The sequence below is a fragment of the Cajanus cajan genome, chromosome 4, assembly GCF_000230855.2.
Source record: "Cajanus cajan strain Asha chromosome 4, NIPB_CcT2T_4, whole genome shotgun sequence".
Taxonomy (NCBI): Eukaryota; Viridiplantae; Streptophyta; class Magnoliopsida; order Fabales; family Fabaceae; genus Cajanus; species Cajanus cajan.
In genome coordinates this window covers 8,561,435-8,574,304 of record NC_138520.1, presented here as the reverse complement: position 1 = coordinate 8,574,304, position 12,870 = coordinate 8,561,435, and the positions used below count along the sequence as shown (strand labels likewise).

The 12,870-nt window shown below is 32.1% G+C and overlaps 1 protein-coding gene across 2 annotated transcripts; it reads left to right on the top strand.

Moving 5' to 3' along the window:
* Positions 1 to 6,712: 6,712 nt before the first annotated feature.
* Positions 6,713 to 12,788, top strand: LOC109802489 (diacylglycerol kinase 5). 2 transcript variants are annotated; one of them, XM_020363881.3, is made up of 13 exons: positions 6,713 to 6,877; positions 6,986 to 7,204; positions 7,273 to 7,395; positions 7,538 to 7,666; positions 7,987 to 8,072; positions 8,784 to 8,907; positions 9,337 to 9,385; positions 9,834 to 9,916; positions 10,122 to 10,189; positions 11,083 to 11,157; positions 11,697 to 11,784; positions 11,961 to 12,077; positions 12,252 to 12,788. In XM_020363881.3, exons 1-13 carry the CDS (start codon positions 6,728 to 6,730, stop codon positions 12,570 to 12,572), a joined length of 1,632 nt encoding a protein of 543 aa, XP_020219470.2. In that variant the 5' UTR covers positions 6,713 to 6,727; the 3' UTR covers positions 12,573 to 12,788. The 2 variants fall into 2 exon arrangements, with proteins under 2 accessions (XP_020219470.2, XP_020219471.1); XM_020363882.3 differs by having other exon boundaries at positions 6,745 to 6,882.
* Positions 12,789 to 12,870: the final 82 nt, after the last annotated feature.

The window sequence follows — 12,870 nt, the reverse complement described above, 5'->3', positions numbered from 1 at the left end:
TTAATTATATGATATAATAAAATTAATTTAAAAAAGTAAGGAAAACATAAAATATTAATTACATTAATTTTAAATTATTGTAGTTTTAATGTAAAAATAATTATAAAATTCACACAAAAATATTAATTATCAAAAATTGACATAATATTAAAAAAAATAACACATTAATAAAATTAGAATTAAAAACTTTTCAAAATAAATTTAGAAATTTATTTACATTTATGTAAAAAAAATGGTATATTTTATTTTATTTACTTACATTTATATGAGTATATTTGATATTTCTTTTTTTTTTACACATTTAAGTATATTTTGATATTAATGTAATAGATAATTATATTATTCTTTAAACTAAATAAACAAATATATTTAATAATAAATTATTGTCAAAATATACATAAAAATGAAAGAAAAAAATCCATGTAAGACACGAGTGAACCAACTAGTTATTAACAAGCCTCCTTTTTAGTCTCAATTAAATAAATGAATTTTAATTTAGTCCTAAATTTTTTTTTATTTTGTATCTTTTAAAGTTTATAAACATTTTTTTTAAATGAGTAAATTTTGATTTAAAAATCTTATTTCCTTATATTTTCATTTCTTTGACATTTAAAGTCACTATTTTTAGCTTTTAACATTATTTTAAGATAGATAAATAATATTTATTTTAAAATATAAATTTTTTTGAGGTGTTAACTATTGACATAATATTACTAGCAAAGTTATTGGTAACACCTAGGATAATCACTTAATTTTATAATAAATAAAAAGAAGTTAAAAATGATGAGATAAAAAAAACTAAAAATAATAATTCTAATTTTAAAGGATGAAAAAAATTACGAGAATTAAAATCAAAATATGCTAATTTTGTGGTAACACATGAAAATTATTTATGGCGTAATTATAAACATACTATGATAATATGCTTCCATGAACACGTGTAGTTATTTTTGGCAACATTTAATTACACTTATTTGTTAAAGAAACTTCAAACAAGTGTCCTTAATGCATTGGTTATAATCAAAATTAAAAAAGCATTTATTAAAAGATGTATTTGCACATTCATCCATGTAACTTTATTTTAATTTTTAATGTATTCATTCTTTAACTAGTGCCCCAAGGATACTAGTTACTAAGACCCACTTGTTAATATTGCATGTAAGTTTCAAGAATTTATTAGCAACTTCTTTTGATTGTTATTCTAACTTTTTTAATTTTATATTTTATTTAAGTGTTGTCCTTTTCTTTTTTTTTTTTCTCTTCTCATAGGTATCTTCTAGACTATTCAGTTAGTAACAACTTATTTTTCTTAAAATAAATAATGAATATATTAGAATAAATTAGGATTTATAAGAGAAATATTTTATTAATTAAAATAAATGGGGGATTTTAGGTTCAACTCAGAGATTAATTTAAAAGAGAAAAATATAGAGGACTTAGGTCATTACGCGTAGTCTAAAAACCTATAGTGCTCTAGAGGAGAGCACCGAGGGAGGCATAAATTAGCGATAGGAGTTATCGGAGAAACATCATTCCACGAGAAGCATATCTCAAGGTAGGGAGAGTGGGATTGTCTATTTCATATGCATAGATGAGGGATAAGGGTAGATAGGTGATCCTTAAGCCTCTTAGGCTATCTAATTGAGAGGAATTCCTTGTGTATGGATTTTGATTGAATTTATATTGTTGTTGTATGTTTTGATTCTAAATTGTTGAATAATTCAATTGATGTTGAATTTGTGCACTCTTAGGGTTAGGGTTGTGATGTATGAATTTTAATGGTTTTGGGTGTAATATGATGAATGGATGATGAATTGATGTTTTTTGGTGTGTGACTCTAATTATGAACCAATAGGATTGTATGAATGAATTGATATTGTGATGGTGTGGAATAAGATGTATGGATCGTATAGAATGCGAAACTGCGATGTGTAGTTTCTATAACTGTGTCGAGCGTGAGAACGACCAAGTCGAGCATGGGGCTGCCAAAAAGGTCCTAGACCTGTTGGTGTTAAGCGCGAAGTGTTGTGCCTGATGCCGTTTGATGTTAAACTCACAAAGAGGTTGACATTGAGCCTGGCCCAAACCACACCAAGCAAGAGGGTATTAAAGAGGTCTCAGACCAATCGCTACTCTATACTCAGGCTTAACACTAGTTAAACCCTCTCTTTGCTTCACTCAACTTCTAGTAAAAAAAATAGAGTAGCTCTTTGTTTTTAAGGCTAAATCTACACTTTTTAGTTCAAGCTTTTCAGGTTTTAACTCAAAAAACCTTATTAAAAAAGGGTTTGAATCTCCGTACATTCTTTTTAAAACATAAAAAAACCTTCAAAATTGTTTATAGTTGACTAGTGGTAGGACTAGAGTAGAGTTTGACCCTTATAGACTAGAAGGGGTCTAATTCTCTCACTAACAACATCTAATGAATTGTTATAAAGACTTTTATAAATCCTAATTTTATAATAATTTCTGATGGACTTTCGAGTTGGATCCAATCGCTTAAAGCGCCCATGTAGCCTGCTTTGAGCAACCCTATGAATGCTTCCATGGGTGATCTCTGCCTTCTCTAGCTTATAACTAATTTGTGGTAGCTCTAAGTGAATTCTAATCACTTAGAGCGTCCATAGAGCTCACTCTAAGCAACCATGTGGGTGCATTTAGGGGTTTTATCTACTTTCTCCTGCTTAGATCAAATTTGTGGTATCTCTAAGCAAATTCTTCTAAGCAAGATGATGTAGGCTTCCAGTATTGCTCTCTATCTTGACTCTCGCTCAAAGCAAATTTCTAGTTACTCTAAGTGAATTTCCATAGCTTGGAGCAATGATTCCGTTGAGAGTTTGTAACTTTTCAAATTATCTTCTCCTTGTGATATTTTAACAAAGAAAAACATAAAAATACCTAATATTAAAATAATTAAACTAAAAATAAAATTATCTTTTGACTTAGTGTTTTTGAGGTCAAAAAATGATTTAGAAGCATAATATATATTAATAATTGTTTGAATTGAATAAAATATATATATACATATTTGACAATTATCAAAATACACCAAACGTAAAATCTTGCTTGTCCCTAAGCAATTTAAACTTTAAGCACAGTCTTACTTAAGATGTATTGGGATCAATTAATATGAACAAAAATTTTTCATAGTACTTTGTCAAATCAAACAATCACATCATCTTTGTAGTAACAACATTGGATCCACACAAAAAATGCATGAAGAAATTTTTAAGAGACTAGTTCTTATGACACTTGTAATTCATGGAATCCAATACACTTGCTATCTCTATCATTGCAATTTCAAGTGTAATTCTTTGGTTAGTGTTTTACTCTATTCATATATTTTACCACCATCAAATTTAGTTTTACTATTCATCTTTTATTTTCAGAAAAAATTGTGTAAGAATCATAAGTGTGCAAAAATCACTAAAGAATTCCTTTGGCTTATAATGTGGTTGGGCTAACAAAATAATTCAATGCTTTTTTTTTTGGAATTCAAAGGCACTTAAGATTAAGGATGCACTTAGTTGTATTATTTTTGTTTATCTCTTATAATCCTTATTTATTTTATTGATAAATGTACATTTCAATTAAAATGTTTGATCAATTTTACACTTATCTAACTAAGTTTATATGGAATTTGTAATTTAACCCCTATAATAGTAGAAAAATCAAAAATATTGTGTAATTAAACTATTTTGCAAAGAGTTGATGGATATGTTTCTTATAAATCTTGGTTTTATGTCCTATAGGATTTAAGGATGATCCATGGCCTCAAAATTGCTCAACTGTTTGAGAAGGGCTGAACGATTTAGAGGCAAGGAGTAAGGCTTGGAGAAAACTCAAAATTGCACAACCGTTTGGAAAAGGCTAAGCAATTTGGGTCTAGAAAGGGTGGAAAAAATTTTCTTCTAGGGGCTCAATGGATTCCTCCATACTTTGTTTTATTTGTTGCACCTATATAAGGACTTGGAGGGGAAAAATAGAGGGGAACAAAGTAGAGACTTGAGCAAAAACTACAAAGCAATCAAGGAGTCCAAGAATCTACAAGGAAAAGTCTCAACCTAAAATTCAACAAAATGATTGTTTAGCGTAAGCTCCATTTAAGGATCTTCTGTTAATTTTTCCTAATTGATTTAGGTACAAATTTATTTTCAAGCTTGGCTTGTGATTTCTTTGATTTCTTCAAAAGGTTTGAAATATGAATCTTATAAAGTGTGTTTATTCTAAGGCATTCTTCTCTTCTATTTGAACTTGGTTTTTGCTTATCCTCAAACAAACTAAAGGTCACTTTTTCATCTTGTGCCCTCACTTTCAGTTTCCCACCATCCACGTCTATGACTATCTTAGTCATTTTCATGAAAGGGCTTTCCAGAATCAAAGGGATCTCCATATCTTTAGCCATGTCCATTACCACAAAATCCATAAGAAATATGAAATTACCAACCTTTACCAAAACATCCTTAACCACACCATATGAGAAATTGATAGATTTGTTAGCCATCAAGGCTTTATCAGTAGAGAAACTTCTAATGGTAATAAGTATAGTAAAACTACCTAGATCTTTTAATTTTGGTGGAAGTGGCTTTTGGATAAATGCACTACATTTAGCATCTAACTCAATAGCCTCTTCATCAATAAATCTTTTCTTTTTAGTTAGAAGCTCCTTCATAAATCTTGCATAAGTTGGCATTTGCTCCAATACTTCTACAAATGGAATATTGATTTGCATCATCTTGAAAATGTCTAGAAACTAAGTAAATTGCCTTTCTCTATCTTTTTTAGAGGGAGCATGTGAATATGGCAAGTTTCTCATAAGTAGAGTCTTTGCTACACCTTTCTCCCTGTTTCTAACTTGATTTTTTTTTCTTTTTCTTCAATTTTTTTCACTCAAACACTCCGTATGTACATCCTCACTTTTATTTTTCTCAAACTTCTTCTTCATCTCCTCATCAACCTCTTCTTCACTCATGTTTTTCTCTTTAACACTGTCATTGTTTTTCAAATTCTCACCAATGTCTCTCACAATCTCCTAACCATTTCTAATGGTGATGGAATTACAATGCTCCTTAAGATTGGTTTGAATGTTGGTAGATATAGAACCTTTAGATTGATCAACTACTTGCTTTGCTTGTTATCCTACTTGGATCTCCAGGTTTCTAATTAAAGCTTCAATATTCTTTTGATTGGAAAAGGAAGCTTGCATGAACTGATTTAAAGTATTTTCCAATTTGGTAGTTCTTTCCTACAAAGAAGAATAAAGAACTTGTTATTGTTGAGTCAGTTGTTTATTGAAGGTCCAGCTTCTTGCTTCAAACCATAGTTTTGACTAGTATTGCTCCTCCATCCCTATACAAAAGAGTTAGGAAAATTATGATTATTTAAATTATCTCTCCCTTGTTGATTGCCCATATAGTTCATTTCCTCCTCTTGATAGTTGCTAGGTCTAACAAAAACCATTAGGATGGTCTCCACCACAAAAATCACATTTTAAAACTTATTGATGTATAGGAGTTGAGCTAATAAATTAAAGTTGCTGAGGAAGTTTTGCCAACTTTTTTTGTAATAGCTTCAATATGTTGGGAAGTAATTTATGTTGTGCTTGCATTGCATCAAAAGTGTATAGATGTAGAAAACCTTCCTTGGATTCCTACTCCAAGGGTGATCTTTGTATTTTCTCGCTCAGAGCGAATTTGTAATAACTCTAAGCGAATTCTTCTCACTCATAGCACCTATGAAATTCGCTCTAAGAGACCATATGGGTGCATCTAGGGGTTCTCTATGCCTTCTCTCACTCAGGACAAATTTGTGGTAGTATTAAGCAAATTCTTCTCGCTCAGAGCGCCTAGGAAGCTCGTTTTAAGAGAGTTGATGTAATCTTCCAATGTTGTTTTTTGCCTTGGCTCGCTCAAAGTAAATTTTTGATAGCTTTGAACTAGTTTCTAAATCTTTAAGCGAACTTTTCAAATTATCTTTTCTTGTGATATTTCAACAAAGAAAAATATTAAAAAAACTAATATTTAAAAAATTAAACTAAAAATGATGTTATCTCTAAACTAAGTAACCTGTGGTCAAAAACAAGATTTAAAAGTATAATATATATTAATAATTTTCTAAATTAAATAAAATATATACACATATTTCACAATTATGTCTCACTTCGAAAAAATTAACTGATTTATCTCATATTCATCGAACTCGAGACGGATATAAGTTACCACCAATTACAATAAAGAATGAGACACTTTAAATCAAAAACTAAAGCAGGGGCAAGGATGGTGAGAGGCACATGCACTTATCAATACTGATATTGCATTCATAGTGAATCTAGTAATATAAAAGAATAAAATTTCACATTTGTAATTACCAAAAATACCTTGAGTTGACTTGCAAGTTATTAAAATGTCTTGTTGATCCATGCTTAATGATGTATTTAATATATTTCTATAATTGAATTTTTCTTTTTTTTTTTCTACTTTATTAATAAATATCTTAAAATTATTCATCATTATTTATCATTTCCTTTTTAATATAGAAATACGTAAAATTGTGAGTGTAGATAAACGATACTATTATACTATGAAAATACATGAACATAATTAATACTAGCTAGTAGCTACAAAACTGCATGTCTTGTGCAATCGAAACTCTCTCTATTAATTTTTTTTCTAAAAAATAAATTAACGTATGCATATATTAATTTTAATATAAAAAAGTTAATTTAGAAATGAAATATCCTTACATGAAACGAAACTATCCCGCGTGCTCACTCACTTGCTGTTTCTGGTCCCAAGGCAACGGACCCGCCAATATAAACTCACCATCCCATTCCGTTTCTGTTTTCTCTGAAATCTCAATTCCGAATTCTCAGATCCAGGTAAGGTAACACAATCACCAACGCACACACTTTCCAATTCCATGCTCAAAAATCACATTTTTTTTTGTTGAATCATCGTCTTTGAAATCACACCTCTCTGTGTTGCAGGTGAATGCGGCAATGGCTTCTGGCCCCTCCGACAACAATTTCCTGGAGAACTTTTGGATCCCGTGCCACGTGCTTGTGCCGGAGTCTGCGGTTCAAGGTAGCAGAATCGATCCCGATGGACCTCTCTGTCCGGTGCTCGTTTTCGTTAACTCCAAGAGTGGTGGCCAGCTTGGAGGAGACCTCTTGAAAACCTACCGTGCACTTCTTAGCGAAAAACAGGTGTTGTTACTGTGCCGTTTTACTATAATCTGCCTCAAAGCCTTGGTGATGTAACTTGTCATTTTTAGGTTTTCGACTTGGGGGAAGAGGCTCCTGATAAGGTTCTCAGCAGGGTCTATTCCAATTTGGAGAACCTCAGGCTTAAGGGCGATCAAATTGCTACAAAGGTTATGGAGAAGTTGAGATTAATTGTGAGTTGGGATTGTTTTTCATGGATTTATCTTTCAATGTATGTCTGTGTGTGTGTTAATTTTTTTTTTTTTTTTCTGAAAGCAATTTTATATGCAAATGGATATTTTTTTCCCCCCGTTTTTGATATGTAGCTTGGTTTAGGTTGCAGGGGGTGATGGAACAGCTGGCTGGCTACTTGGAGTTGTTTGTGATCTCAAATTATCTCATCCGCCGCCCATAGCCACGGTTCCGTTGGGCACAGGGAATAATCTACCATTTGCATTTGGTTGGGTAGGAAATTGCTGCTTTAATTCAAAGTATGTGTAAAAACATTATGCTGAGTCTACCATGACTTGATAGTTTTTAAAGCTACTGTTTCCTGATCCTTGTTGGACTGGATGGTCTTTAAGATCAAGCATATTATGCTGGTTTAGTCCTGAACTTTGTCGCATGTCTACCATTTAGCTTTTTGTTTTATTTTATTTAAAAAGTAGCCAATACCTGTGTATATAGAGACTTGTGGTTGCTACTATCTCCTTCACTTGTGATGATAAATAATTGTTTTTTTTTTCTAATGATGGAAGACACTTTTTTCTGCTGCTTTAATGCAGGGGAAGAAGAACCCAGGGACAGATGAACAGTCAGTCAAGTCATTTCTAGAACAAGTAATGAAAGCTAAGGAAATGAAAATAGACAAGTAATGAATTTTGGTTCTATTCTATCATCTTTCAATTAAGTATTACTCTGTTGTTCTGATACTTAAATAGCTCACTTGTTAATCTATACTCTATAGTTCCATTTCCTTCCTACTATTAAGGAAATGCTTCGGGCACGCTTATTATTAAATATTATAAATATGTATGTTGCCAGGTTATGGTTGTGATACTAATTGATTTTGTGTGGGTTAAAGACAATTGAGTTGGGACCGCTGCAGTACAAGTCAATAGAAAATTAAATGATTATTCAGATATCCAAACTGAAAACTTATGATTTCCTTTTTGATTTACTAATTTAATTTCTATTTTGGGGATAACAGTTCAATATGAGATTCTTCTGTCATGTGTTTACATGCCTTTTTATCTTTTTTTGCACAATGCTGTTTTATTCTTAAAATATCATGCTAGCAGTTGTTTAACATTATTATTTTCGGTGTAAAAAAAAATATTTTCATTCACTCTTTTTTGGTTCTCTTATGGGGCATTTTAGTGGTTTCTCTAGTTAAGAGTCCTTTTTTCTTCTTTAGAGCTTTAGTTTTGTTCCTTACTGACTCCCCATATCCTTAATTCCCAATAATTCTAAGCAAATATATGATTATTGTTTAATGGTGACTTTTTGTTTAAGATATTTATTAATTTGTTCTACAAATGTTGATTGTTGATACTTTGTGTTTGTTTTCCTGAACCCTCAGCTGGCACATTCTTATGCGGATGAGGGCTCCAAAACAAGGTGCATGTGATCCAATTCCACCTCTTGAGTTACCACATTCATTGCATGCCTTCAATCGTGTATCTGAGGCTGATGAACTTAGCATGGTAAGATTATATCATTCACTATTTTACAATCTTATACTCCATCATCTGGTTCATGGTGATTAGAGGATATATTTTTTGAACTCAAGGAATTTCTCAGAAAAATACCTTGAGTTTCATATGTTATATTTTATGATTTGACTGGAATTTGGCATAACCATGATAAGTGGCAACTTCTTTAAAGTATGACTGGATGATATAGAGTTTACAAGGTAAAACTAAATAGTGCTGACTTTGGGATCATTTGTTTTTGAACTGTTATGGGCATGAGCCCTGTTTTCCTCAAGCAAGCGCAAAACACATAATAAAAACATGGGTGGGTTGTGGGAGTGCTGGTGAAATAAGTCTTTCAAAATTGTTTTGCTTAACAAGTTTTAGCTTCTGATCTACTCACTGTACTTGCATGTCTGGCTGTTTCTTACTGCTCCTCAGGAAGGTTGCCATACTTTTCGAGGGGGATTTTGGAATTACTTCAGCATGGGTAAGTCCATTTTATACATGAATTTTACCTTTTCTGACATTATAAGTCCATTTTCCACTTATGGTAGAATTATTTGATTTACTTGTCACTTCATTTTTAATATTTAAGTTTTTCTTTTTCACATCCTTGGATCTTGGTTAAGAAATATCAAATTTTGGCAATATAAAATCCATTTTAAATTAATTTTAACAATAAAACTTTCATTTCATAATATGAAAAGTATGAATGTGTAATGATGGAAACTTGATTTGTGTAATGTTATGCCAGTATGCTGATTAAGTGCAATTCATTGATTACCTTCATCATTGGGGTTGATTACTTGATTATTATTAGCTTCTTTCATAACGCTTTAGGTCATGGAAATAGAATATATTTGAGGACTATTTTTCCTCATCCCATCAATCCATCCTAACCATGTTTAAGAAAATCTTATGACTCCAAACTGTAGGAATGGATGCTCAAGTGTCTTATGCATTTCACTCTGAACGAAAATTGCATCCTGAAAAATTTAAAAATCAGTTAGTCAATCAGGTATGCCTTTTTTTATTTTTTTATTTTTATGTAGTAATCATAGTAAATACTATAAGCCTTGCATATACATCAAAGGTTGATTACAATGACATTTTGACTTTCTCCCTCTCGATTGGAAAGTCTATATAGTTTCAGTCTTTTCGACCATGATGTAATTTCATCAACCTTTTTTGTGATTGATTTATTCTGATTGTCATCATGTCAGAGTACTTATGCTAAGCTTGGATGCACACAAGGATGGTTCTTTGCCCCTCTGTTCCACCCTCCTGCCAGGTCAGTTTGTGTGGATCTGTCATTGATTGGGCAAAGAATTCCATTTATGGTTTATAGGTTGTTTCAACCACAGTAAATTCATAAAACCATCTAATATAGGAGGATGGTAGAACTTGATTCAGATTAAGTACACCAAGAAAATACTGTTATTGATTAATGGAAAGAAATCAAAGAATTCACAAATTCCCTGTATATTGAGATATCCTTGCTACAATCCTAACTCATCAGTTGACTAACTCCTCTCAACCATCACCTTATAGGAAAATGCCCCTATTTATAGGAAAATGCCTTATTTCTTCAACCAACGCCACTAAATTAACTAACTACTGGGTATCTATTTATGAAAATTAGTTAAATTGGCTCCTTGCAATTGGTTATCTAATTCAATATAGCAATATCTTGGATTTCGTTTTATTATTTTGGTTTATGAATCTTTAGAATGCCGAGTTCATCTCCATCCAACCATGAATTTGTTATCATTAGTTGATTTGGCACTACTTTGTGCATCTTCACTATCAAGAACCTACAGTTGTTACTTGTTAATATCTTAACGATAGACTGGATAATAGCAATCATTACATGGACCTTATATGTGACCAATTACTGTTCCACCAGTTGAGTTGTTTGGAGTGACGAGCTGACTGGCTCGGCAATTCTTGAGTTGAATCATATGATTTGAGTTGGTTATTTAGTCGCTTGTGATGTGTAGCTCTTTTCATTTTTGAATGCTGGTTTAGATTGGACATAGCTCTTGTCACTTTTTAATGATGTTTTAGATGGGTACACGCATATGCCTAAAACGCACATAATATCAATCCTTCATCTTAAACATTTTCTTTAAACATATGGTTGTTACTAAAGTTAAGTAAATGTATTTTGATCTTTGAATGCAGGAACATAGCCCATCTTGCAAAAGTAAAAGTCATGAAAACGCATGGTCATTGGGAAGACCTGCACATACCTGCCAGGTATATCATTTTATATTCTCATGTTTGATCTATTTTTGGTTATATTGGAGGAATAAGCATTTGACTAAGGGAGGGGAAAAAGATAGTTTAGTGATGGATTGAAATTTGAACGTCTGACATCAACATCATGCCAAAGTCTTACAACTTGGGCCAATGTACATTGAGCTACAAACTCATTGGCATATATCTTAGCAAAACAGAAAAGTGAATGTCGTAAAAAATTCAGGTTAGGGGAAAAACTCCTGGATTTTCAAATTACTAGAAGGCCACAGTTAACCATGCTTGATAGCTTTCCAATATGCAAATCATGTCTATTCATGTTTTTCAAAGCTTAGTTGCTTTTATCGCCACTTCTCTTGTTGGTTAATTGATGATTCATACCTAATCACATCGGCAACTTATCAAGAATGGATATTTTGGGGTTAACAGTCCATTTAATCAATTTCAAATTTTGTCCATTTGCTGTTCTTTCTGCTCTAGTTTACTTCTGGAATAAGATAACTGATGTGTTATTAACACTCTTTCTATTTTATATACAGCATCAGGTCCATTGTATGCCTTAACTTGCCTAGCTTTTCTGGTGGATTGAATCCATGGGGTACACCGAACAAGAACAAGCGTCGTGATGTAAAGTTCATAAGCTAATTCTGAAATAATTTATTTTGTTGAATCTCTTTCCCGTTAGTTTTAAGGTCAAATACTAGAGGTAGTATATCATAACTATTAGTCAATAATATTTTTACGCAATTATTTTGTCAACAAACAAAATTCTAAGTATGCTATCTTGATTCAATACATTGCAGAGAGGTTTGACACCTCCATATGTTGATGATGGCCTTTTAGAGGTGGTTGGTTTTAGAGATGCCTGGCATGGGCTTGTTTTGCTTGCTCCAAATGGACATGGAACTCGCCTTGCTCAGGTGTGTGGTGCATATTTGCATTTGTACTTATTGATACTCAGGCCACATTCTTCTTTCTAAATCAAACTTTTTGAAATATTTTTCAAAAGTTGATTGCTCAATTGTGGGTTTTTGTACCTATTATTAATTTCGATTTTAAAATTTAAAATGGCTTCAATTTATCTTTGGCATTAGGCACACAGAATCCGCTTTGAGTTTCACAAAGGTGCAGCAGATCATACATTCATGAGGATTGATGGGGAACCTTGGAAACAACCTCTCCCAATTGACGATGATACTGTTTTGGTGGAAATTTCTCACCATGGCCAGGTTAACATGCTCGCCACCCGTGAATCCAAGTCTAGAAGTGTGAATGATCCATCATCACCACACCATAATGATGCCGAGGAAGATGATAGTGACGACGAGGAATCTAAAGCAGATGAATTCCGCAAGTTTGGTGCGGCAGCTACATTTAAAATTCCAGATGAGGTAGACCTTGCTCATCTCAGTTAGTCCTTCATATTATGTGGCCATTCTTTAGGGTTATGCAGTAGACATTGCGTGCCTAGCTGTTTATAGGATTTCTACAAAATATTTATAGTTGTCCTTATCAACTTTCACCCATTTCCCCTATTTGTTCTATTCTATCAGCTTTATGCCTGTAAACATGTTAACAGTAATTTGTAATTAATAATTGAAATTCTATACATGCTTTGTTCTAAACGTTTACATATTTTTTCTCAATTTCTGTTTCTGGGGGATAAATTGATACTTTATTTGCATTATTTTGTCACGTCGATATTTTTCGCTT